General features: G+C 33.3%; 2 protein-coding genes across 2 annotated transcripts in view; one reads left to right on the top strand and one right to left on the bottom strand.

The window, feature by feature from the left end:
* Positions 1 to 788: 788 nt before the first annotated feature.
* On the bottom strand, positions 789 to 7,252 carry LOC124845473 (protein PAM71-homolog, chloroplastic). The gene is made up of 10 exons (XM_047322572.2): positions 6,983 to 7,252; positions 6,277 to 6,439; positions 5,389 to 5,572; positions 4,398 to 4,445; positions 3,918 to 4,014; positions 2,279 to 2,442; positions 2,021 to 2,086; positions 1,547 to 1,597; positions 1,337 to 1,441; positions 789 to 1,257 (listed from the first exon to the last, which is right to left on the bottom strand). Exons 1-10 carry the CDS (start codon positions 7,101 to 7,103, stop codon positions 1,192 to 1,194), a joined length of 1,065 nt encoding a protein of 354 aa, XP_047178528.1. The 5' UTR covers positions 7,104 to 7,252; the 3' UTR covers positions 789 to 1,191.
* Positions 7,253 to 14,703: 7,451 nt separating this feature from the next.
* The window catches only part of LOC124838735 (Inosine triphosphate pyrophosphatase family protein), a 46,930-nt gene continuing 33,692 nt past the window's right edge, over positions 14,704 to 27,941 (top strand). The window contains exon 1 of the mRNA XM_088096673.1: positions 14,704 to 14,843. The gene's annotated coding sequence lies outside the window, so the exon portion shown is untranslated. The remainder of the gene's footprint in view (positions 14,844 to 27,941) is intronic.

The following is a 27,941-nucleotide window of genomic DNA, read 5'->3' as shown; positions in this document are numbered from 1 at the left end:
TTTAGTCATTGTTATACATAAGTAATTTTCAATTGATTAACTTGCATTTATGTATAAAATTGATTATGATCAAAGTAAGTTTCAAATGCTATTTTGAATAAAAGGGTCATTAAAAGAAAAATATGCCAAAATCGAGAAGCTTTCAAAACAAATAAATAATAAATCATAAAACATTGAAATAAACAAGCAATAGAATCTATCCGTAAAATCAAGAGTGAAGAAAGTAAATGAAGTAATTGAAAATACAAAAAGTAAAATAAAATAAATGACGATAAATATAAATGAGAGAAGTGTAAATGGCAATGAAAGTAAATGCGATAACTCACGAAAGGGAAAATATATATTGTGAAAGAAATTATAAAATTCCATGATTAAGAATATCATTCATAATTTTTTAATTGTTATTTTCAGTTATTCGTATTATAATATTTCTCATTACAACGCAACTTTTGACTACCTTATATACTTGTAAGTCATCTATTACCACCTTATCCATTTTTTTATTATCATGTGGTTCGTCATCTCACAAAATCAAGTCATGCATTTATTGCACAATAATCATTGTATTACTTTTGACAATAATCATTTATTACTTTTGACAATGCTTGAAAATCCATCGACAAATAAAAATATTTAACAATTAACACAAGTAAAAATTCAATAACTAAGCTTCGTTTATTAAGTGGCAACAAATTAACCACATGATTCACCATGTAATAATTAATTATGACTTATAAAATCCCTCTTCATCCTTCTTGATTATAGAAGAGGAAACAAAAAACATATGGTAAACTTAAATATTAATATCTTACTCCTCTTTCGACCACCAATATGCTTTCCTTGGTGGATGTAATTCAAAAAAATAAAAGTAAATGTGATGTAGTTTTATGAATACAACAAATCAGCACACTCCTACTATTTTTATTAATACAACAAATAAGCACAACCCCACAAAAGGTAGTCTCCAGAAAGAATTGCACAAGTTTCTCTTCGTACCTCACTCTAATGGCACATTTCATGCTTCTTATTCTCTACCAATGTCAGCAATTTGCTCCTAATGTCTGCTAAAGAAATTTAACAAAGTTAAAATATGAGCTTTTCTCAGTTCTCTCAGCAATCTTTCTGTGTTGTGAGTATGTCTTATTCCTTCCAACTCCATGAATGATAGATTACACACCGAAAAGCAATGAATCAGAAAACCCCAAAAAAGGTGGCCACAGCAAAAATTAGAAACAGCCCTCCACCCACGTAGCCAACCTGATGAAAGTAAGTTACATTATTAGATATCAAACTACAAATTCAAGCATTCAATGTTCAATCAAGTTATGACTTTTACCAGTTTTTCAGAAATGTAGTTAGCAAGGAAGGCTCCTCCAAGAATGGCAATAGTTGTTGCGACTAGGTGTCCAGCAATGGCTCCACTTGCCACACCCCAAGGAGACTGAAACAAATAAGATATTATTGAACTTAATATACACACACATATACATATATATATATATATAAAGCAGAAAGTGTTGAGTCATCACAGAATTTAATAGTGCACCTGAGCAGCTCCTAGTGCAATAGTTGCAAGCATAGAGCGATCTCCCCATTCCTACATAATCCCAGTAACTAAATTAAATTCAAGCTGGATAACACAATTGCTTCCGGCTATAAATTAAGTGTTGATTAATCATTACCTAGTGCCAATAACATATAGAGTCAGAATTCAGGCGAAAAAAGTAATTTCAGGTTGTCTGCATTCATGGAAATCAGGGGGAACATTTTGAGCAAATGCATCGTACAGTAAGATTTTCACAATGTACTATATCATGTTAGAAGTGGACTTTAAGCCTAACTCAACCCCACAAAACCGGCTTGTAGGGTGAGGTTTGCACCCACTTATAAACTATGAATTGGTCTTATCTCTAGTCGACGTGAGACTTCCGATACAATTGTTTCATTATAGTGGTGATTTTACAATAAAAAATTTATGCTAAATTGTTCCTCGATAAAACAGGATAAAGAGGAGCCTTACAGCAAAAAATACGAGGCTGAACGACTTCCATATAATCTCTAGAGGATTTGAAAGCTTTTTTGATACCTGAAGATAATTCAGAAAGACATGGTTAAAGGGTATAAATCACAGTTGAATTGCAAATTTGAAGGTAGAATAATGTAACCAAATGTTGCCGTCCTTGGATATGTTACTGAGCTGTGTAGCATAAAAACTTAACCAAAATGTTTACATGCGCACAAATATTCAGGACTGTTAGCCATGCGTTTCTATTCTAACCTTCTCTTTCACAAGCTCCTCTGCTTCAGCAAGTTCATCAAGTTCGGGACTGCTGCTATCACCCTTCTTAACCACATCAGATGGAAGATCCCATGCATCTTTTATTGCTTTTAGGCCGAAAAACAAAAGAAGGGTTACTGCTGCATATTCTCCAATTGGCACGGCTGTAGGTAGACCACATAAAGCAGAAACATCAGTTACTAGCATAACAAATGATCTAGATCAACTCTCTCCCAGGGTGAAAAGAGAATTAAATACTACAGAACAGAGATTACCTGAAAGTAAAAGTGATGAATTAAAGTATGACAAAGACGAAAGAAAATTATGAAAAACAAACTTCAGATATTTCTATCTGATGTAAAAAGTGCAGTTAATAATGAAAACAGAGAGATACACTGCAAAAACCCGAAAGCTACTTATTGCAGATCAATAAAATTTAAGCTCTCTTATAGTGGAACTTCAGAAGGACCAACTTGGCAGGTCTGTTTATATCAATGTTGAAGAAGGTAATTGTAACTTGCATTCCAGTCTCAGAAGACTTAAAACAACTTCTTATTAATATTGTAATAACAAAAAAATTGATTATTTTCAATCAGCGTAATGTTCCCAATGGCTAATTCTACATACATTCCTAATGATTCTGAAAGAAATTAACTGAGCCAAGTTCATTCTTGAAAGCTAGTCAAAAACAGAGGATTACCCAAGTCTTATAGGGAATACTCTGGCCATATTAAGAGAATGTGGAAGATCTCAACAGTTTTCCAACGCTCTAATTTCTACTGCCATCATTTCCATTTCCAACATGATCCATCCAATCTCAATTGTGAAGGGAGAGTGGGACAGATGTTAGCATGCATGTGGACATGGCATAATTATGTGCCAAGGGAATGCTTTCAATTTAACAATGCAAATCAAGAGGCTTTCTTACTTGCCCAAGTAGGTGCAAATGGAAAATTGCATCATATTTTGATTGAAAATAAGAACAGTGAAAAAGGTGGTTCTGTACTGTATCAGCAGCAATTTTCTTTTCCTTTAAAATATATTATAATGCCAATTTTTTACTTATTCATTCGACTTGACACAGGTACCAGAGGCTTTACAACAACTCACACGCACTGCTCGACCAATTGAACTTTACCTCCTTGAATTATAATGTCAGTTTGGAAAGAGCATTCAAAGTCATAAACAATGTGTAGTGTGCACAACCAGATGGAACTCTTTCCATGAGAAGCCTAATTTTAGGAAGTTAATTCTATTTGGTACTGACTGCTGTACATCAAAACAGATTTAAAACAAGAGACAAATATGTGGATATAATTGGAGAAGTTAAAGCAAGCCACAGTGTGAAAAAGAAAATAATAACAAAAACCACTCCCTAGTTCTAGTTAAACTATAAAACTTATGAAAATTTTCAGAAAAGCATAAGATATAATATATAGTAATTTTCTTACTCCACTTCATACACACTACCAATTCATTATGAAACTTTAATCTGTGTTTACCAAACAAATTACAATAAATCAGTACTTCAGAACAGAATGCATTGCCTAAAATGCTGAGTCAAATTCCTTTACTAGAAAGACATGCTAAAATGTGCTAAATCTGAAAAGTACAAGAAATACCATATGCTACAACTTACTTGTCTGAAACTGAGCAGGCACTGATTGAAAGATTCGGCCAATTACAACAGATAGGATTGACATGAGTCCAAGAGCACCCATTGAACCCAATAGGACCTGATCAATACATAAAATCTCAGTTGAAATATAAAATGTTTCAAAATGTAAATTACACTGCTTGATAATCAATTAATTAGTGTGTGTAGGAAGAAACTGCTACACAAGTTAAGAACTCGTATTTGAGTAAAATTGTTTGTCTAGCCTTTTACAATAAAACAGAGTAAAGACATGTAATAATATACCAGAAACAGAAGAATTTGTTGAACAGAGAGGAAATAAACCATAGAGAGAAGAATAACTCCAATTCTAAAAATTAGGAGTATATAAGCCAACAAAAAAGAAAACTAGATAATATTATATCAATGATGGATTTGATGGCAATAAAAGCTGGAGAGGGGGAGGGGAGAGAAATTATCAAGAAAAGAAGTCAGAAGACTCACCAATCCCTTTTCAAATTGCATTGCCAAGAGTGCAGCAATAAAGAATGTCTGGTCAAAAGAATAAATGCCAACTTTAGGTTCATGAATACATACAAGGATAACGAATGTTTAATAAAAGACTAGAACACTACTAAACCTGTACTTGTCATGATTATAGAAATCCATAGGGTAAAAAGCAATGCAATAATAATAAAAAATCTAAATAAAGTTGTAAGGTGAGATATGCATCTAGATATATACTCTAAATTAAGTGGACTTTAAGCATAACTCAACTCCTCCACAAAATCTGTTTGTAAGATGAGGTCTAGAACCATATATATACTCTAAATTGTTCTTATCTCTAATCGATGTGAGACTTCTAACAACACAATGTATATTGTTTATCTTACAAAAGTATTATTTTTTTTATTTGTTATCAAAATCATAATATTCTCTCGCTTTATACTCTAAAAAAGTATATTAGTTATTACAAATATGAATAAATAAGATAATAATTGTTTAACAAAAAATATTAATTCATTTAAATAAGTATTTTATCTTTGAAAGTTGAAAAGTTTGACCATCTCTATTAATTAACTTCAATTCTCTTTTTCAATTCCTTTTGCTTCATATTCACTTAATATTTTTTCCATTTTTTTATCAATAAAAAATTTAGATTAAAAAAATATCGTAAATGTAAAAAAAATACCTTCAATATTTTCACCTAATTAATAAAAGCCATTTTCAATAGTTATACGAAAATTGTAATATTAAAACTAATAAAATCTAAAACAAAATAATATCTCAAAAAAATAGCTTTTATCTATAACATTAATAAAGATTTTCTCCTATGAGTACAAATTCTTACCATTTTATTATTAAAGTAACCATTTTTTTAAAACTAGAATAACTCCCTATAATAAAATAAATACCTACAAACTAAATAAAACCTACCTACAATACAGTTATAAAAATTATTTACAGTTATTTTATAACAGTAATAGTTAAATACCTTGTCTCCAATCTCAGAAACAAATATCAATGTAAATGCAGCAGTAAATCCTGACTTTGCAACTGCTGCTAAAACTGATGAAGGTCCTCCTTTGACAAAGGCAATTAGTGAAAAGACAAAAGCACATCCCAACAGCACAAAAGCTATAGAGAGAGGATAAGGGATCTGATTAGGAGGCTTCACACTGCCAAACCATAAAATATATGTACATTAGAATTGTCAGTCACAAGAACAATCACATAAATAGTATACTTAAAAGACCAACAGGAAATATTTCAGTGACATGTTAATTCATTCAACAAAACTAAACAGTGGATGTAGACGCTAATGTCAATCAGCTAAAAAAATTGGAGAATTTTTTCCCTTTGAAAGCAACCACATGCCTGACTTAAATAACTAATCTTTTAAATGATGATATGAATACTGCCAATTTTCTCTTCAAACTTTTACCTAATTTAGTACAAATCTTTTAGATCTCATCTGCAAGAGGAATATATTTCATACTTTAATAGATTCATCAGGCTAAGTAGGTATGAGCATTCGATAAGTGTTATACTACACAAAGGAATGCAATTTCCTCAAAAAAATAGTATCACATACCCAAGCTTTTAATTTGATGCAATATGAAGCAGAGGATCATCTAAGATTTTTCGAACAAAACTTATTTCTGTATGGCAAGTTTAGAACCTAATTTCACATATAGAAGCTGAGATTTCAAGGGAGAATACAATCATAAAAGCAAATGAACATTACACCACTGAAAGTTCTAAGACTAAAATTACATTGTGCTAAGTTCCTAGAGCTACCTTTCATCTCATGGTGTGATGGTCTAAATGGCCATCTGTTGCATATCAAATGAAATCAATCAAGTGGAACTGTGGAACTCACACTTTAGAAGAACTGTCGTCTATGGCATTCTTTTCAAAGACATTGTGACCATCTTTCTCATTACTGCTTCCATAATCTCCTGGTTCAACACCACTAATATTGGATGCTAGGGCTCGAATTGTGCCACGGGCAAAGCTCAACCCTGATTTCTGTCTGCGTCTTACTACATATAATTCAGGCATAATGTCACTCACTAAACAAAAAAACATAAGCACAAACAATATAATCTGCATGAAAAGCTCAAAGTAGCTAATCGTTGTCTAATAAAAGTTAGAGAGCACAAAATCCACTCATAAGATTTGATTCATACTTCAAGGATCAGAATAAAGGTAAACGTATACAACTACAACTACAACTACTTTCACTAAGCAATAATCTCACCAATTTCACTACCAAAAGTAATAGCATTGAAGACAAAGCAACATCACTTCAAACTACAACACAACGTAAAAACCTCAGGTTAAAATCTTAAATTTGTTATTATAATTACTTGGAAAAAGATGGTTTTCTTATCAAACGCCCAAAGGGATAAAATCATGGAACTGACCCACCAAATTGGACTTGACCCATCTAAGCAAATTTTTTTCATTGTCACATAAAGAAAACCCATTCAACAAGTACCACCAGAAAAAAAGAGAATAATTCATAAAAATGAAAACTTTTGATGGGGTGTAAGAAAACATTTTAGATGTTGGTTAGAACTTACATGGGTATAGCGTGGTGGTTCTAGTGAAATGAGAAGAGGAAGGCAACGCATCCACCACTACCAAGGAAGGAGGAGGCTTTCCCCTTGAAACCAAAGGGGCATGAGGTCCTAACCCTCTCATGTTTTCTGTGAAAGAGGTTCTACAATTTCATTTCTGGGTTGAGTGGGTTCTGTCAAACTCGAACTTTGAAGGAATCAAGTTGAGCTAAGGCTGGTACATGAAAGAGAGTTCTTGAAGGTTGCCACGTATACAATGCAACGGGAGAGAAATTATGGATGAAGTAGACACGCAGTCAATCAATCCTTTTATCTTCACCATATTGGACTTGTGGAATGCACGCGATTTATTATTTCACTATTTAATATTTAATTGCAATAATAAATTTGAAGTTATATAAAATCCTGATTAATTATATTTAAATTAGAATAACAATGAAATTTATAAAAGTAATAAGAATAAAAAATAATTGTAATTGATTTTTTTTAGAATTATTTGATATATAAAATATGTTGATTTTTACACATATTGAATAATAAATTATTTGGATAAAATCATTATGTATTAGTTATAATAAATAATGCTTTATTTTTATCATGGGATCTATCTAAATTATATTTATATCATTTATAAAAGTACCATAGGTTTAGTTTATAATTTTATGTAAAATTAGAATTCACGTTTCATATTTTAATATATTTTATTCTTAAAATTTGAAAATATAATTTTTTTTAATTAATTTTATTAAACTTTTGTATATGTCAAACACATTTCAAAATACGAAAATGTTTTTCTAACAGCATATATTTGCCAACAATTTGACAACGCCAAGTGGCGGTTGTGGATTGGCCTAATTATTTTTAAAAAATATAGATAGAAATGATTAGTGGGAGGGCAAAATAGGAAGGGTAATTTATGAAATTTGGTTTCGCGCTTTTCGTATTCTTCTTTCATTCGTTACGCTCTCATCCCTGGCCTTCTTTCATCTCTCTCGTTCTCTCATTTATCGTTCTTTCATCTCTGTCGTTCGAACCCTAGTGCTATGTTGTGTGTCGTCACAGTTGTGGACCTCCGTCTTGTGCCTTGTCGCTCTTTTGGACCTCCGTCTTATGCAATATTGAAGCCGTCTTCGACGTGGCTGTCGAGCATTGGTATTTTTCCTTGTTGCTGTGGTAGTGTTTTTTGGTAAGTAAAACTGTGCGAACCCTAACCATGTTTTCCAACATTGGCATTTTGGTAACCCTAACCATGTTCTCATTGTAGATTGTTGTTTTGTTTAACTTATAACTGTAGGTCCAATGGAAGCCTAAAAAGAAAATGTAATATGAAATTTAATTTTGTTTTTATAGATGATGTGTTATCCTCAAAATTTTAGTTCATAATAAAGCTTTCTTAATTTTGTGTAGTGGCGCCTTCGTACTTCGATGGACTCATCGACCATTATTGAAATGAATCGCTTACTAGGAAAGGGTCATGTAGAGCGCATTAGGATGACTCCATTTAGGTGGTGTTTGCATATTCTAAGCCCTTTGGAGGTCAATTTGAAATTATTGAAGGTGATGGTGTGCCGATGGGTCGGGCACGATGTTAGTTTTAGAGTTAGTCAATAATTGGTCCCATTTTCTATTTTTGATGTGTTCATGAGCACAGGTTTAGAAATAGGTGATTTAGACATCCCTTTTGATGAATCAGTAGTTGGATTGGTTGGTCAAATGTTTAATCCAAAAACCACTACTTTGAAGGATCTGATCGAGGTTGATGTAGTATGTAGGTTATATATATTAGTGTGTTTGGTTGTTTTTTATTTTCCTAAGAAGTAAAGACATGTTTCTAAGATGCCTTGTGTAGTGTTAGATGACTTAGACAGTTTATGTCTATACGATTGGGGCACCGATGTACATAAACATATTGTACATGATTTAAATAAATGTATGAAGAAAATAATGTTTGGAGGTATCGCCCAGTCACTAAGTCTTAGTGGCAATGTGGCCATGTTGCAGGTAACATGATTTATAATTTTTTATCTCAATGGAATGGACAACATTGTAAAATATGGCTCATAAAATAATATTTTGATATTGTAGGCTTAGGCGGTTGAAAGACTTTCTTTGCATGGTCATGCTTCTCACAAGAAGTTCCCGCGCATATTATGATGGTTCCCGTATAACTCAAGGACCAAAAAAATTGAACATATCTTTCAAACCGGAGATGTAAGTCTTTCAACCTTTGTTATATGTTTTTTGTAAATATTGATGGTTGTATTTGACAAATTTTGTTGTTTGTGTTTGGTATAGTTAAATCTGGAGTGGTATGTAAGTAACCAAGATCGTCAGTTGCCCGAAATCTGTGCTGCTTTCCACATGGATGACGGAGGGATGGGTGAAGGATCGTTGGCTAAACGATCCAGGGTTGAGGAAGCAGATGATGAAAGCTTTGATGACGACACTTGGGAAGCAGGTGCTGAGGAGATAATGAGGAAAAACAATCGAGATATCATAGCATTGAATGCCAAGATTGAAGTTCTTACGAGGGAGTTAATTGAAATTTGTCAAACGCCAATCTTTAATGAAGAAGTTGCATGTGGTACTGATGAAGAAGTTGGTGGTGGAGGTCATGAAGCACCTGCAGGTGGAGGTGATGAAGAAGGTGATTGTGGATTTGAAGAAGAAGCTGCTGGCGGAGCTGTTGAAGACCCTGCAGGTGCATTTAATGAAGTAGGAGGGGATGACAAAATTGTGCATGAAGATGAGAAAGTTTCAGCATGTCATCATCCAAGTATTTGTATTGAAATTGATGATGATGGTGATGATGATGATGATGAAGGGGAGGTGGTACCATTGGCGATCCCCCATTGCGCAATTATGTTGGTGATCCAACCAGTACTGTCGATGTTGAGCAATTGTACAATGCAATCAGCGTAAGAGACACCAGTGTGCACAGGTAATTGATGTGAATTGTATTTGTCATTGGTGAAAGTTGATTGTTTCTGATTGAATAATATTTATTTGTTTAGGGTTGTATGTGAAATAATTGGGCAGACCTTGAGCACCACTTCATTTTACACTTTAGCGCCAATCAAATACGTTGATAACATGGTAAGTATTATGTGACATTGCTTTGTGTTTAATGTTCGTGGTTATGTTAATAATTTCTACAATTTTGATTGCGTAGGTGGTGTTATTTGCTTGTACGATTTTTATGTACTTTGAAAAAAGGTTGTCTGGTGTTGTTTAGAGGATTCATTTCAGTTCATTATACGCGGTAAATAAAATTTGTTATCATATCATATATTTGATTGTACAAATTATGTGTAAGTCATTTTGGATTGATGAATTTGAAATTGTCCACATCATGGGATCAGCAAACATGACTTCCCACCCTTTACTGACACTTAAACACCAGAATCAACTCAAGAGCACTGGACTTATGTGAGAAAGTAACAAATTTTGTCAATGGTCACCCAAGTCACCACAACTGGCTCCTGCAGTTCAACTTTCTGTACAAAATAGAGAATTCTCTCGCGTAATCGTTTACCAGGCACCTGTAAACGATTACCAGAGTGTTCTTTGAACCAGAACTGTCACCAACTTGTGCTAAGTTCATCATCTCACAAACAAAATTTCATTCATCCATCACAAACATCATTCCTACTCAATCAAATTGGCCAATTTATTGATTAACATTCCAAACAAAACCTCATTTCACAATGACAACAGTGAAGGAAATAACATTTGAATTCAAAAAAGCAATATGTAACGTAAGCAAATATGCATATTTTATATTATTGAATAAAATAGGTCACATTACACTAAGTTGTTCATCTATGTACAATGTTGTTTGACTTTCTTTTAACTTATCAATACACATATCACTCATTTTTTATTCTTCTAAGCACTACAGTTTCAGTGTGTGGAGTTCTAAGTGCTCTGCCCTTGTAATGCCTTCGTGATCCAACCCTCACATACGTCTTCAAAGGAGGTTGGTTTGTGTCAATGCCACTAGGGGAAACAAACCCACTGTTCATGGATGGTTCTGCACGAGGCGCACTATGTCCACCATGATCTTTATTTCTTCTTCTAGCCTTCTCTTCAGCCAACTGTGCCTCCAGACCAACAACCCTCCTTTTAAGTTCTTCAATTAGATATTCTTGATCGTCTAAGGCATGCATAAAACTTTCTCTTCGTTTTCTTTTTTGTATCTTTTTTGGTGTTGGTTGGTCATCCTTTTTTTTTGGTGTTGGTTGGTCATCCTTTTTTTTCTCTTCGTTTTCGTTACAAGAGAAAGTAGAAATTTGATTAAGGCTATAAAAGAGAAGAATAGACCACCTTGAGAAGTAATTCCAATGTTAGGTGCAAGAGAATTTCACCACTTAAGAAAACTTTTCAAAATAAGAATCAAAATAAAAAAGTTTCATACTCTTGAGACACTCAAGTATTCTTTGATTTTCATATTCCAGTGTAAGTTTGCCGGAAAGGCTTGACGTTATTTATATGATAGGGTTTTGACCAAAGCTTTAAGTAAAATAGTAAAAGCAATGTAAGCATATGAAAAGGAAAAGTATGTGTGAACACACAAAGAAATGACTATTTAGAGGAAACATAATCTTAATGATGATGTTCAGCTAATTATTACACTGTACCATTAATCCTATGATTAACATAAAGTTAACTTTCTAATCTTAGTTTATGCAAATGAGATGTCTCTTGAAAGATGAAGATGTATTTAGACTAGTTATAATCTTTACATACATTTGGAAATACCATGTGTAAGTTTGGAAAAAAAACTGACAGCTCGTGGGTATCTGCGGATAAAATCTATTACGGATAGTTAGTACATGCAGATATTTATGATCTACGGATAGTGGGTATTTTAATATTCATCGCTTGTAAATAGGTCGGATGAGTATTATACGATTCGACCTGCGGGTACCTGCTACCCGTAAAAAGTAAAAATAAAAATTTAATTTATATTTTATTAAATTAAATTAAATTTAAAATAAAAATTTTATATTTTATTAGGTTAAATTTAGGCTTAAACCCTCCCTTGGTCCTAATTTTTGTATGGAAATCTCAGTTCAGTCCTCATTTTTTCAACTGTCTCAATTGAGTCTATATATTTGTAAAATATCTCAATTGAGTCCAAATATTTGTAAAATTGAGCCAATTTTGCCCTAACCGTTAAGTTGTCACAAACGGCGTTAAAATGTGCTGAGGTGGATATGCTGAGATGGATATTTTATTAAAAATAATATGTTGCCAGTGACATGAAATTTAATAAATTAAAAAACATTAGAAAAATTATACCATTTGGAAGCTCTTTATTTCTTGTGGGTGGATGAAAAGGCAAACCTTCCTCTCTTTCTCGAGAAAAAACCTATTGTCTCCATCACCACTAACCTCCACACCGCGTTCCTCTTATTTTTATCACTTCTTCTTTTTCTTTTTCATCACTATTTCATAGAACTCAAGTAGGAATCCATAGCTATATTGAAAGCATATTTTCATTTAATTTTTTTTTCTGTTTTATCCTTCGACGCTAACCACTCCTTCACTCTAAAGAAATATTGAAAGCATATTTTCATTTAATTTATTTATTTTCTTGTAATTATTATTTTCTTGAAGAAAAGTGTACAATCTGTTTCCATGGAGCCTGCCACAGGGAAGCTGGCCCTACTCAGAAATGTTTTGACACAGTTACTCATCATCGACCTTTTCATCGTCACCGTAAGGTTGCTTACGTCATCACCCTCGCTGGAGAGTCCTGCACCCTCGACGACTTCTGCTTCTTCTCCTTGGAGGTTCGCTCCGCCTCCGTCACTGCGACGGCACCCGAGCGCTACGCTAGCAAGGATTGGATCAACAACGTTCGGTTTTACTCGTCTATGTTCCAGGAAATCCGCCAGTCCATCCCAAGCTTGAGAACTCTACGGTCATCCATCACCGCAACCTCTATGGCTGCTCCGTTTGCAGCAACCACCCACATCCACTCCGAACCAGGACCTTAAAACGCATAAAAACCCAAGAACGTGAGAAACCCAATTTCAAATGGAATGAAACCCTACATCTAAAGTTGAGAAGAAATTAGATGATCGAACAAAAAAACCCCCAAATCTTCAGAACAACTGAAACCCTAATCGCAATCTTAGAAGAGGAAACTGAAACCCTAATCGCAATCTTAAAAGAGGAAGAGGATTACGCCCTGAATCAAAACCTGCAGAACAGGAAATCAAAATCATCCACCCAAAACGTCTCGTCGCACCACGAGAAAGGAGGAACTCTACCAGGCCCAACGAAAGAAAGGATGCCTCCCTGAGTCGCGTCATCACCTCCCTAAGTAGCACCATCTCCTCCCTGCAACTTTTAAACAGAACGAGCAAAAAAAGAGGGAAAGAAGAAGAACGTTCAACACGTAATAAAATATTTTGACGTATTAATTTATTAAATTCCATGTCATCACTGCCAGTATATTTATCTTAATAAAATATTCATATCAGCATATCCACCTCAGCACATTTTAACGCTGTTTGTGACAACTTAACAGTTAGGACAAAATTGGTTCAATTTTACAAATATTTGGACTCAATTGAGATATTTTACATAGACACAATTGAGACAGTTGAAAAAATGAGGACCGAACTAAGATTTTCATACAAAAATTAGGACCAAGGGAGGGTTTAAGCCTTAAATTTAATTAAAAATAAATTTATATTTAAATTTAATTTAATTTATATTTTATATACTTTTTTATAATTTTATTTAATTTTTATTTTAAAAATATTATATATATATATATATATATATATATATATTAATATTTGTCGGTATATTATTTTAAAGATATGAAAGTTTTTATATTATTTTCTATAATTTTTAAAAGTTGATTGATTTGTTAACATTTTATAAAGAAAGTTATATAAATTTGTTTTTCTTGTTTTAAATTGAATTTTTATAATTCAACTTATTAATATAAATGTAATAAGAGTAACCCATGTTTGCATTTTATAATATGTTTTAATAAGATAAACAAAAATCATTGATTTAGTTTTTGAGTGATAGAAATTATCTTTCCTTTTAGTTTCTTTAAAATTTCGATTTTTTTCTTTCTTTCTTTTCTTTATTATTATTATATTATTATTTTTCTTTTCTTTTTCGATAAATAACTAATTCTTAAGATTTAATTCACAAAAATAAAAATCATAAAAGTCAAGATGGGTTTGCATTAATAATTAAGTATTCCAAATTATTTTCTTAATTTATTCATATTTTAATTTTATAATTTAATACAGAATATATTTATTCATATTTTGATTTAATTCAATTTTTTAGTTGAGGAAATGTTTTAGGTGAAACGAGGGAGACAGAAGGCGAGAAAAAACAAACAGACAAAACATCTTCAACGGCTTCAAATTTGGTTTTGAATGTATTTATTTTTTATTAAAAAAATTAATTGCTAAAGTTTCTGAACGTTAGAAGTAAAAAAAAAAACACCATTTATATTTTATTGAACTACTTTTCTTATTTGATAATTCTTCTTAAATTTTATTTTTCTGGTTTATCATTTTCAAATTAAAAAAAAATTGTTTTTACACCCTTTAAAAAAAGTTACTTCATTTAACAACCCAACTTTTATATTAGCAACATGAGGCAAGCAATTAGACTTCGCCATGTGTTCACTCCCAACAAATGCCTTCTTGGCCTTAAGAAAACAGAGTCCCAAGCATCATGAGCCGTCAGATCCATAACGGTCAAAAACACAGGACGGTGATTTCTACGCTATATATAGGCTCATTCCAAAGTTCAGAACTTCTGCATTCTTCTCTTCAAGATTCAGCCAGTGCGTTTGGGAACAGCTAGTGCATTCAAGGTTAGTTCTTCTTTTGCGCCTGTGTAAATTACATTGAATCTATTTAATCTATTTTGGTTCTTGAATTTGTTAGGGTTTCGTCTTCTCATCTTTCGAACTTATTGCATTGAAGTGATATAGAGCTTGCTTCTGTTTAGGGTTTGACAAATGATTGTGTTGATTTAATCATCCATTCCATCCTTTTGCATTGCTTGTTCGTCTATTAAACTGGTTAATGTTCAACCATTCAGACTTTGCAGTTCTCTTTAGAACAGTTTAAATTTAAATTAGGGTTCCAGTTATTTGAATGGTAAAACTCTAACGATTAGAGTTTTGAATTCTTGTTATAGTGAGGTAACTAGTATTGTTAGAGAGGTTTCTGTTTACCCTGCTGACATACCCAATTTCCCCTGCCTTCTGACATACGCATTTTGAATATCTATTAATTAATATTCTTAATTGATTATATACACATTTCACTATTATTTTATTTTTATTAATATAAATTATTTTATTTTTTTGGAATATAAGTTCTATAAATTTAATATTTTTATTTTAATAGTAATTAAAAGAACTCATTTTTATTTTTTATTATAATAAAAAAGTAAAATTATGTTTATGGAATGTGATCGTTTATGTTTTTCTTCTAAAATTTATTAAAAACACTAAACTAAAATTATTTTAAATTTGAATTGTTTTATTGACATAAAATAATTGTAAATTTTTGATTTAATATTAAATAATAGTTAATAATTTAAAATATTAGTTAATTATATTTTCTTCTCAAGATTGAGATTATTTTTCACTTAAAAGTTCATCAATAATTGATGTAGGATAAGATTATTATTTTCTTATCATATAATTATTTCAATTTACATACATACAAATTATTCTTTTCAACATTCGTGGTATATTATTTTATGGTCATTGTTGCTCAGAAATTTCTTTTGATAGATTGATAACCGTACACAAAATTCTGTGAAAGTTATTTGCAAAATTTTCTCAATCAATATTATAAAATATTTTGACTGATTTTCATCAAAACAATATGGTGTGATTTTGATAAAAAGGATTGATACTGTACACAATTTTCTGTGAGAGTTAGTTGACAATTTTCTCAATATTATAAAATATTTTGACTGATTTTGAAGAATAAAAAACATGGTGATTTTGATAAGACGATCTCAAGAAATGTGTTTAAAAAATAAAATTGTCATATTTTATTATAAATATAATATTTTAATAAATTTTGTATTTAAAAATTATTAAATTTACTCTCTCTCTAATAAAAATTTATTGTATATGCACAATTTTTTAATCAATTTTATTCTTTATCAGATTTTATTATCTTTAAATTTTTATAAATATACTTTTTGAACTTAATTAGTTATCTTTAACTAGTGAAAAATATCCGTATAAATATAACTTTTTTTACTATAACAAAAATGTTAATAAGTTCTAAAATAATTTTGTTATTAAGATAAAAAAATTTCTTTTCTAAAACTATTCTCTATTAATTTGCTACCTTCTACTTCACTTGTATTGGTTCAAACGTTGTTCCTTCATTGCTTCGTATATAACATGTACGTTATATGATCATCACAAAATATGATTTTTTCGGTACAAACAAATAAGTAAGACTGAGCTATCATACAAAATTCTAAAAGGAGGCACAACATTATTATTATGCATAATGCATTCACCATAAATTCATGTAAGATGCAACTATTATACTAGATTCTATTATTCGGATATAATGTTGATGAAAGTCTCGTGTGGTCATACACCTGTGATGACCTCTACTCCTCTCACAACATAATTTTGGCCAAATACAATCTATCATATCACCCACAATGTTAGTTCGTTAACATCTATGATCATAATTGAACATATATTAGGACCTCTTACCATTCTCACCACATAACACATCATTCTCTATTTGAGACTGAATAATTATTAGAGTATTAGATTAATCACTAACAACAGGACCATCAACATATACACTAATATCATGTCATTATAGAGTCTCTCCCCGAGACTCATACTATATCTGACATCATAAAATACATTCATCACAGAAATCATCACAGAAATCATACAAAATACAAATTAAATTAACAATAATAAAATATCATTATAAATGGTCACTAGAGAAGAATCAAATGTTTGATGAATCAAACTCACCATAAACGTCAGTACATATGTCACAATTTACTGGATCAGACCAGGTCTGTTTTATGATCAAGGATGTACCAACTCTAATTTTTAAGATTCATTTATCCTACCATCAAAAAAATAACCTTAATAATATAAATGTTCTAGGGAACGAAGAAGTTGAATCTAGCATAGCTGGTTAGACATCTTCTTATCCTTCCAAACAGATGTAAGAAAAAAAGGTTTAAACCCTCGGATCGTTCTCATATTTGTTGGGCAATCTCGAGTGGGTCCTCGTTTTTTCAACTATCTCAATTGGGTCCAAATATTTGAAAAATTAAGCCAATTAAGCCCTGTCCATTAAGTTTTCACAGACGGTGTTAAAAGTGTATAAGTGTTTTATTAGGTGGATTTTTTTTTAAATATAAGAGTTTTTGACGTGACAAAATTTATTATGAGAATAAGGTTCGCTCCTTCTCCTTCGCGGCACTGTCTAGGCGAGCTTTGTGATGACGACAAATGAAGATGGTTCGAAGAGGTGCAAGGAGAAGGCACATTGTTCTGGGTTTCTGCAATTTGAGATTTTAACAAATGGGGTTTTGTGTTTAGGGTTCTTCGTGGTTTCTGTTTTCTGATGTAGGTGGAAGGTGTTGGAGTTCACGATTAAAGGAAGGTGAAGGCGCGAATTGGGGCTACGTGATTCTAGGGTTTTGTTTCTAACTTTGGGATGATTTTCTGGGTTTGCAGATTAAGAACCGCCAAGGAGAAAACATGATTTGCGCGAGATGATGGGGACACTAGATCGCTTTTGCGTCGTGGCGGAGGTGCAGTTGTTCGCTATTGCGTTTTTGGATGAGGGAAGAACTCGTGAGGGAGGTTTGAATGACGCTGCTTGCGGCGCGAAGAAGAGGCTATGGGTGCTACGGTAGGCGGCAAGGTTGCTCACGGTGGTGGTCTTGATGGTGGGGTATAGGTGAAGGCATTGATGACGGCTTGTAGTATTGACGCCTTTTGTCGGTATCGTAGAGTCACACAGCGGAATAAAATAAGCGTAAAGCGTGTTACGGTCAAAAATCAAGTTACGATAGTCCGTTTATATAAAATTTATTTTCTTAGAGATATTTTATCGAATAGTTAATGTGCGAAAAATATAAAGAGTGTAGGGAGTAAAAAAATTCACACACAGAATTTTTATCCTGGTTCGAATCAAAAGATTCTACGTCTAGTTGTTAATCACTATAAAAAGTGACTAACGTTTTCACTAAATTAGTTTAACAGTTACAATAAAGTGAATGTAAAGATGAAACTTTCCTTCGACGAACGAACCGGAAGCGAACAACCTACACTTTCCTTCGACCAACGAACCAGAATAGTGCAGAAACAATCTTCCTTCGACCAACGAACTGGAAGATAACAGTTTTGCCAACTTGAAGAGAATCGTTCCGACCTTTGACACACAAAGCGCGAGCTTCTCCTATTCACAAGACCAGGCAATGCAATGAACTAGCTTTTTGGAATTTCCTCATATTACACTGTACTCTCAAAAAGCTCAGGTTAACCCTCTAAGGGTTTTAAAACAACTATATATTTAGCCAGCTGGTATGAAATTGAAAAGACACATTACAACTACCAGTGATAATCGGTTATTGTTAGTGATAATCGATTATTCAAGTCCGTTACAGGGTTTTTCAAAAAGTGATAATCGATTATCCTGAGGAACAATCGATTATTCCAGGGACTTGGGCAGTTCTTATCAGGACTAGTGATAATCGATTATTTGAAGTAATAATCGATTATTTCAGAGAGAAATGGTTTTTCAAGAAAGCTCATGATAATCGATTATTCCATCACATAATTGATTATATGTGTAACTATTTTAAAGATACGAGATTTCTAAGCTTTACATGCTTAAAATCTTTCCTAATACATTTTCAAACTACAAAAGTGCTTTCAAAATAATTATAACTCTATTCTTCGAGTTTATTTCTTGCAACATCATCAAAATCATTTATCTTCAAAGTACCAATGCTCCTCATTGGTAACAATCTCCCCCTTCTTGATGATGATAAAAAAATTCACTTGTTTAAAAGCAACTTTGCCATCTGCATAAAATACAAACTAACAGACAACGAAAACGGGTTAGCAGCAACGACACTAGGAGTTTATTCTTCCTCTTATTAAAAGAATGTATGCAATAGAACAAGAAGACATTTTATTCATGGAAAGAGGGATTACAATTTCATCATAAAGAAAGACATGAGCATTTAGAAACATCATATGAAGTCAAAACAAATAATCAATCAAGCAAACTAACATAAAATCCTAATACTAAAACTCCGGACTGGGTGGTCTTTCTGGAGGTTGAAGATTGAGGCGATTTTCAATGTTCCCAAGACGAGTGTCAAAGTCGTTGAACTGGTCAATCACATATTCTTCATGAGTTTGCTGCCACTCAAAGATTTGATCAAAATGAGCTTGTTGAGCAAGACTCGTGTCCTCTAGTTGTTTGGACAACCTGACAAAATGTTCCTCCATGGATAGGGTGGAAGATGAAGGCATTTGGGAAGGACCAACATCAGTAGGAGCTACAACTTGTACTGGTTCAACCATATGAGCGTCCATATCGTCATTGTCAACGTCTTGGTGATCATCATCCTTGTGAATGATCACGCGACCACGAGCAACAAATCCCATTTGACGAAACGTTGTCTCCCCAATTTCAATTCCAATGGCTTGGATGGCTTGAGTGAGTTCACCTTCCACATTTACTCCTTTGTATTCAAGAATTCGAGAAATGAGAAGTGCATATGGAAGATGATAAGCATGATACTTCTTAGCCTTCAGCATAGTGTCGAAGATAAGTACAGGCTAATCAATGTGTATGTGATTTAGAATCCAATACAATAGAAGAAGAATCTGCTCAGAGCATTGAGCATGATTGGTGGCACGGGGGCATAAAAGCCATACAATTAGATAATCAATTAGGCGTTCTTCCACCTTGAATCCGCCCACTAACAGTTGACGACGATTTGTTTGCTGTTGAGGGTGTCTCAGAAAAGATTGAAAAGCAAGAAGGCGGTTGAAATCTGGGACTCCAAGATGAACTTTGACAGCATCATCCCAGATAGTTTTGCAACATTTGTCCAAATATCACCATCCAATATAATTGGCACCCCATTTACCTTTATTGTGAAGATCTCATCGTGGTAAACGCAAATTGAAATAGAAGACACAGATGAGATCAGGGTATATGCATCCCTTTTGTTCTACGAGATGCGTGAGACCTTGAGCGCCAAATAAATCTGGAAATCGGAACCCATAGAATCTGTAGAAATCAAGTTGGATGAATTTGACCGCCATTACCCGGCGTTCTTGCCAGAGGTGAACGTATTCGACATGTTTCTCTCGATCGGAGATCCAACCGTCAATGGTTGTTGGTCGAGGGGCATGGGGTCTGGAAGAGGAAGCATCAGCTGGCCTTTTGTGTGATCTTCTTGAATCAGCCATTGAGATTGGGATGTGTGAATAAAGATGAAAGGAGAGGGAAAATTTGGTGCAGATTTGAGTTGAGCAGTGTTTTGGGTGCAAAAGTGTGACTGCTAATCGATTATAAGGGGCTATTTATAGGAAGGATTCGAAAACTAGTCGTTTATGGCCGTTTATAGCCATTTATAATCGTTGTAACGACTCTATTTTGGGCTCTGCACGCGTGATAATCGATTATTGTAAGTGATAATCGATTATCTATTCATAAGTTAATTTCCAAAAATTGCATGATAATCAATTATAGATGAAGATAATCGATTATTTGTTCATAAATGCCCAGTTTTGGGTTTGAGTCAGGATAATCGATTATTCTATAGGATAATCCATTATTTGCGATTATGAGGCTTTTCTCAAAAGCCAAGAATAATCGATTGTCTGTTCAGATAATCAATTAAATACGCTGAAGTTACGAAAAATCCAAAAATTGCAGAATTCTTAATTCTAAGACATGTCTAACACTCCTAACTCTCTTCTGAGTTCATAGAATCTATCCTTAGGCAATCTTTTGTAAATATGTCTGCTAATTGATGCAAGGTATTAATGTATTCTATTTGGCAATCTCCCTTTTGAATATGGTCTCTTAAGAAATGATGTCTAATCTCAATATGCTTAGTTCTTGAGTGTATTATGGGGTTCTTGGTTAGGTTTATAACACTAGTGTTGTCACATTTCAGAGGAATGTGATCAAGGAAGATATCAAAATCCTCCAATTGTTGTTTCATCCAGAGAATTTGGGCACAACAATTGTCAGCAACAATGTATTCAGCTTCAGTAGTAGACAAGGCTACACACGCTTGTTTCTTTGAGTGCCATGACACTGAAGAACAACCCAGAAAGTAACAAGTTCCACTAGAACTTTTCCTATCAATTTTACAGCCACCATAATCCGCATCAAAATATCCTATTAAGCTAGGTGTAGCATCGGAGGGATACCAAAGTCCAAATGAGGTGGTCCCTTTAAGGTATTTCAGAATCCTTTTGACAGCTGTTAAATGAGATTCCTTAGGATTTGCTTGGTACCTAGCACACACACATACACTTTGCATAATGTCAGGTCTACTAGTAGTTAGATACAGTAGAGATCCTATCATAGTTTGATTTACTTCTTCACCAGATTCATCCTTTTCTAAGTAGCAAGAAGTTGCCATAGGGGTATTGGCTTCCTTACAAGTATGCATTCCAAACTTCTTAAACACTTCTCTACAATATTTAGTTTGGGAGACAAAAGTTCCCTCATCCATTTGCTTTATTTGTAGTCCTAAGAAGAAATTAAGCTCACCCATCATAGACGTCTCAAACTCACCTTGCATTATATTTCCAAATCCCTCACACAATGAATCATCTGTAGATCCAAAGATAATATCATCTACATACACTTGAACAATCAATATGTGTTTTCCTACTTAATAAATAAGGTTGAATCAACCTTTCCTCTAGAAAAATCATTCTCAATTAAGAAAGTACTAAGTCTTTCATACCAAGACCTGGGTGCTTGTTTAAGGCCATACAATGTCTTTTTCAGTTTATACACATGATCAAGAAATTTGAAATCTTCAAATCCAGGAGGTTGACTAACATATACCTCCTCTCTTATAAAACCATTCAAAAATGCACTTTTTACATCAATTTGATATAGTTTAAATTTCATCAATGATGCATAAGCAAGTAAAAGTCTAATTGCTTCTAACCTGGCTACTGGGGCATAGGTCTCATCATAATTTATACCTTCCTCTTGATAGTATCCCTTTGCAACTAGCCTTGCTTTATTCTATGCGATGTTTCCATCTTCATCAAGCTTGTTTCTGAAAACCCATTTTGTCCCTATGACTTGATAGTTTTCTTTTCTAGGAATAAGTTCTCAAACGTCATTCCTTTCAAATTGATTTAGCTCTTCTTGCATAGCAACACACTACTTATCATCTTGAAGAGCGTCTTTTATATTCTTGGGTTCTATCTGAGACACAAAAGCTATCGTTAAGCAAAAGTTGTTTACATTGTGTCTAGTAGTTATTCCTTTTGAAATGTCTCCAATGATGTTGTATATGAATGTTTTATATTCTTGATTTTGAGTTTCTCTGTGATTGTTTTCATTTAGATACATCTCTTCAAGAACTTTCCTTAAATAATCCTCATCATCTGCAGTTGGTTTATTTGACTCAAGAGGATTCATCTCTAGGTCCACAATTTCATCAAAGACAACATGCATTGATTCTTCAATTATCAAAGTTCTTCTATTAAACACCCTATATGCTTTGCTAGTCAAAGAATAGCCCAAGAAAATTGCTTCATCAGATTTAGCATCAAACTTACCTAGATTATCTTTACCATTATTTAAAACAAAGCATTTGCATCCAAAGATTCTTAAATGAGACACATTTGGTTTTCTTCCTTTAAACAGTTCATAAGGAGTTAACTTAAGAACAAGCCTGATAAGGATTCCATTTAGCTTGATATGGACCAAACAAGTCATTATGCAAAAGTTCCAAAGGTTTTGATGTAGAAATTGTGCTTTTGGATGAAAAAGAAGATTTGGTTTGTTTTCCTTTTAGACAAGCAGAACATAATTTATCTTTTTCAAATTTTAGTTTAGGCAAACCAATTACAAGATCTTTAGAAATCAGTTTATTTAGATGTTGCATATGAATGTGTGCAGCTCTTTTATGCCATAACCAAGGATTTTCCTCTTTTGCAACCAAACATGTTATGCTATGACTAGATGCACTTTCAATATCAATCAAATAAATATTATTATGCCTAACACCTTGTAAAGCAATATCAGAAGAGTTCTTAAAATAAACAGTACATTTATCTCTTTCAAATGTTATCTTGAACCCTTTGTCACAAAGTTGACTTATGCTCAGGAGGTTGTGTTTGAGACCTTCAACATATAATACATATTTTATGGTCAAGGTATTTCCTCCTCCAATGTCTCCGGTTCCAGTTATTCTCCTTTTGTTGTTATCCCCATATGTTACAAAGCCTTGCTTCTTCTTTTCAAAAGAGATGAACCTCTTTTTGTCACCAGTCATGTGTCTTGAACAACCACTGTCAAGATACCACAATTACTTCTTTGACTTAGTAGGTTCCTACAAAACAAATTAAGCAAGAATTTAGGTCCCCAATCTCATTATGGGTCTTGGGGTTAGTACATGCTAGCAAACATTATTTTACAATTTTAACCCATGCATATTTTCCATTTGGAATTCCAAAATGTTTAATGTTGCATTTGTTTACTGTATGACTATGCTTCATGCAATAAAAACAACAAACGTCATGCATCTTGTTTTTCACAAAAGTCCCTTTTTCAACCTAAACTCTGCAAGTTCTCTTAACTTTAGACTTTTTATGATGATGCATGTTCTTACTACTATTATTACTTCTTTTAAAGATAGTTTTAGCATATGATTTAGGCTTGGATGCCTTTGCAAGAGATTTTCAAGAATGTCAATATTAAACATATGACTCTTACAAGATAAACATTCAACAGGCTGTTCATTTGCATTAGACTCTCTTCTTTCCTTCTTTTCTTCACTTCTCTTGTTCTTAGTACAGTCAGTCTTCATATGTCCTCTTTCTCCACATCCATATCACTTGACGCTTGATGGATATCCCTGACTTTCTTTTCTTTCTCCACGGTATTTATCCTTTCCTTTTGCTCTCATGAACTTTGAAAATTTCTTTATCATGAGGCTCATGTTTTCTTCATCTTCGGAGTCATCATCTTCGATTCTTCTTGAACCCTTTCCCTTAGATATTTCATATTTGAAAGCAAGAGTCTTCGTCCTTCCTTGATCATGTTCCGCAGTTAATCTATGCAATTCAAGCTTGTGCTCACGAAGCTTTCCAAAGAGAATTGTCATCGACATTTGGGTGACGTTTTGTGACTGAGATAGTTGTCACCTTTGGTTGCCAAGACTTGTCTAATGATTTCAAAAATTTTACATTTAATTCATCAATATCAAAGGTCTTACCTAAACCGGTTAAATGATTCACTATGTGAGTGAAGCGCTTCTAAACATCAAAAATTGATTCTCCAGGCTGCATCTTGAACATCTCATACTCCTGGAAGAACGTGTTCTTCCTTGCATGTTTCACATCATCAGTACCCTCATGTGTAACTTTGAGGACTTCCCACATTTTTTGTGTTGTCTTACAAATAGAAATCCTATAGAACTCGTCAAGTACAAAAGCAGATGAAATAATATTACGAGCCTTGATGTCAAATTGGGCTCTTTTATTTTCCTCAGCAGTCATGTTAAAATATGGTTTTTCTACTTTTACACCATCAAGAGTACTTTTTGGAATACAAGGACCATTTAGTACAACTTCCTAGATGCCTCTGTCAATAGACCCCATAAAAATTTTCATTCTGACTTTCTAGAAGGCATAGTTGTCACCAGTAAAAAGTGGTGGTCTGTTGATGGAAGCACTCTCGACATATACTTAATTTTGATGATCGGTCATTTTCGAAAAATTTGAAAGAATATCAAAGCAAGCTCTGATACCAATTGTTGGAACAATCGGTACCGATATTGCGCAGCGGAAATAAGAATATTCAAAGTACGATACGGATTGTTAAAAGCAAAGAGCTTGTTTGGTCAAATTTTTTAAAAAATGGTTCCTTTAATTTTCTGTTAAACATTTTATCAAACAGTTGATGTGCAGAAAATGTAAAGAGTATAGGGAGTAAAACAAAATCACACAGAGGATTTTTATCCTGATTCGAATCAAAAGATTCTACGTTCAGTTGTTAATCACTATAAAGAGTGATTAATGATTTCACTAAAAGTAGTTTTACAGATTACAAAATAGTGAATGAAATAAGACAGATAAAACCTTCCTTCGACAAACGAATCGGAAGCAAACAACAAACACTTTCCTTTGACAGACGAATCAAAACACTGTAGCAGAAAATCTTCCTTCGACTAACAAACCGGAAGAAAACAATTCTGCCAACTTGAAGAGAACCGCTCCGACCTTTGACACACAAAGCGCAAGCTTCTCCTATTCACAAGACTTGACAATAGCAATGAACTAACACTTGAGAACTTCCTGAGATCACACTGTATTCTCAAATGACTTAGATGAACCCTCGAAGGGTTTTAGACAACTATATATAGCCTACAGGTCTGGATTTAAAAAGACACAATAAAACTGCAAGTGATAATCGATTATTGTAAGTAATAATCGATTATTCTGAGGAATAATCAATTATTTGCGAGACTTGGGCAATTCACATCCAGACCACGATAATCGATTATTTCAAGCAATAATCGATTATCTGCGAGAACAGTGATTTTTCAGCAAGGCTCGTGATAATCGATTATTACATCACATAATCGATTATATGAGCATATATCCTAAAGACAGGAAATTTCTAAGTGTTTACATGTTCAAGGTTATTCCTCATACATTTCCAATCTACAAAAGTGCTTTTAAATAAATTACAACTTCATTCTTCGGGTTCTTCTCTTGCAGTATCATCAAAATCATTATCTTTGAAAATACTAATGTGCCTCATTGGTAACAACATTTATTGATGATTGCACTAGGGTTACTTGGCTCTATTTGCTTAAACAAAAATCTGATGTCAGCACTATCATTCCCATATTTCACTCAATGATTAGAACTCAATTTGGAGTTAATATTAAAAGGTTTAGGACCGATATGCTAGAGATTATTTCAACCAAACCATATCCTCGTATTTCCAAAGAAAAGAATATTGTTGACTGTAAGTGGATATTCATAGTAAAATATAATGTTAATGGGTCACTTGAACGATACAAAGCAAGATTGGTGGCCAAGTGAAGCGTATGGAATAGATGATGAAGAGACATTTGCACCTGTTGCTAAAGTGAATACTCTAAGGATTCTTCTATCCTTAGTTGCTCATTTTGATTGGAAACTACTATAGTATGATGTTAAAAATTCTTTTTTTCATGGAGACCTAGAGGAAGAAATCTACATGAATATCCCACAAGGGGTTGAAGGAGATAGACAAAATAAGGTGTGCATACTTAAGAAGGCGCTATATGGACTAAAACAATCTCCTAGAGCATGGTTTAGGAGGTTCTCAAAAGTTATGAAGGAATTTGGCTACAAACAAAGCTAAGGAGACCACAAATTGTTCATAAAACATTCAGAAAAGGGAAAGGTGTTAAACTCTTTGGCAAGTGCACCAAATCGTTCAAGTAATAAACCATGGTAAGACCAGGTATCGTTTTCCCAAGAGACTCGTAATACTAGAAAATTGTGCGATTAACAACTCATCTAGACTCAAGAACAACTCATCATTTAAGAATATGTGCAAAAAGATAAATTCACAAGTAATTACAAGGTTGGACTTTGGTATTGAAGGCACTTGGAAATGGAAAAGACTAGAAATGGTTTGAAATGACATTGTTAAGGTTAGTTTTCACCATGCACTCTTGTGTATAACCAATTTCATCTCCTCTCCATCAATTTACTAAAGTCAATCCACTAAAACACTCTAGCCCTAATCCCTTAGGTGAAAGAGCCTAGGTTTTCCTTATCAAACTCCAATCCCTTGGACAATTTAACAAGTAAACCCGCATTAAGAACTAGGATCTAAGACAACATGTGAATCATATCCCATCCCTGGCTCAATGACCCACAAGGACTCTTGTTTCAGTTCAAGATTTCATATCCCATCCTTGGCTCAATGAAACCCCAAAATCAAGTCATGAACGTCCCCATTACATGCAAGCTTTAAGATCGGAAACAAGAATACTAGTAATAGATAGAAAAGGCATTTATAAATACGAAACAATCATTCATTACACAAGAGTTCATAGGCTACATCTAACCCTAACAAGATGAATCTGGAACCCTAAAGCTTACAAACATGGAAGATGGAAGAAAAAGGAGACCCAAAGGAAGAGGAGGAGATGTTCCCACAAGCTCCTTGCGCCCTCCATGAGCTCCAGACGTGAAATCGCGCCTCCAAAGAACCAAAGACCCTTTTTCTTTCTGCCTCGTGAGTATATATACTGCACGAATTCTCGCTTAAGCTAAATTATTCTCGCTTAAGCGAGAATAAACTTCTTGGAGAAGATAGTCATTCTCGCTTAAGCTAAATTATTCTCGCTTAAGCGAAAATGACTTTTAAATCAATGACTTCCTGGATCACTGAAGCTCTTCAATGTAATGGAGGATCTTCCTAACATCGAAATAGATCAAAAAACAAGGGATTAGAGTATTATTTACGTAATGTAGCTCAAAATATAGATAAATACTAAAACTAAATAAAAGAGAGGATTTAAGCAAGTAATAAGCTAAAGAAGAGTTGATTTTGCTACTAAAATGATGCTTAGATAATGGTAAGAATTAGCATTATCAGAAGGTAACAATTCTTTTGGTGTATGTCGATGATATTATAGTAACTGGGAATGATGAAAA

This window comes from Vigna umbellata, chromosome 8, assembly GCF_029865625.1.
Source record: "Vigna umbellata cultivar VRB3 chromosome 8, Vumbellata_1.0, whole genome shotgun sequence".
NCBI classification, from domain to species: domain Eukaryota; kingdom Viridiplantae; phylum Streptophyta; class Magnoliopsida; order Fabales; family Fabaceae; genus Vigna; species Vigna umbellata.
The sequence above is the reverse complement of the archived record's forward strand: the minus strand, read 5'-3'. Positions and strand labels throughout refer to the sequence as shown.

What these genes read in the sequence shown, in the direction of transcription:
- LOC124845473 (XM_047322572.2), bottom strand. Translation starts at nt 7,103, where the DNA reads ATGAGAGGGTTAGGACCTCATGCCCCTTTGGTTTCAAGGGGAAAGCCT. An exon ending in AACCACCACGCTATACCCAT is followed by an intron (nt 6,440 to 6,982) that starts GTAAGTTCTAAC and finishes AATTATATGTAG; the next exon opens with TAAGACGCAGACAGAAATCA. An exon ending in TTGCACTAGGAGCTGCTCAG is followed by an intron (nt 1,442 to 1,546) that starts GTGCACTATTAA and finishes TATTTGTTTCAG; the next exon opens with TCTCCTTGGGGTGTGGCAAG.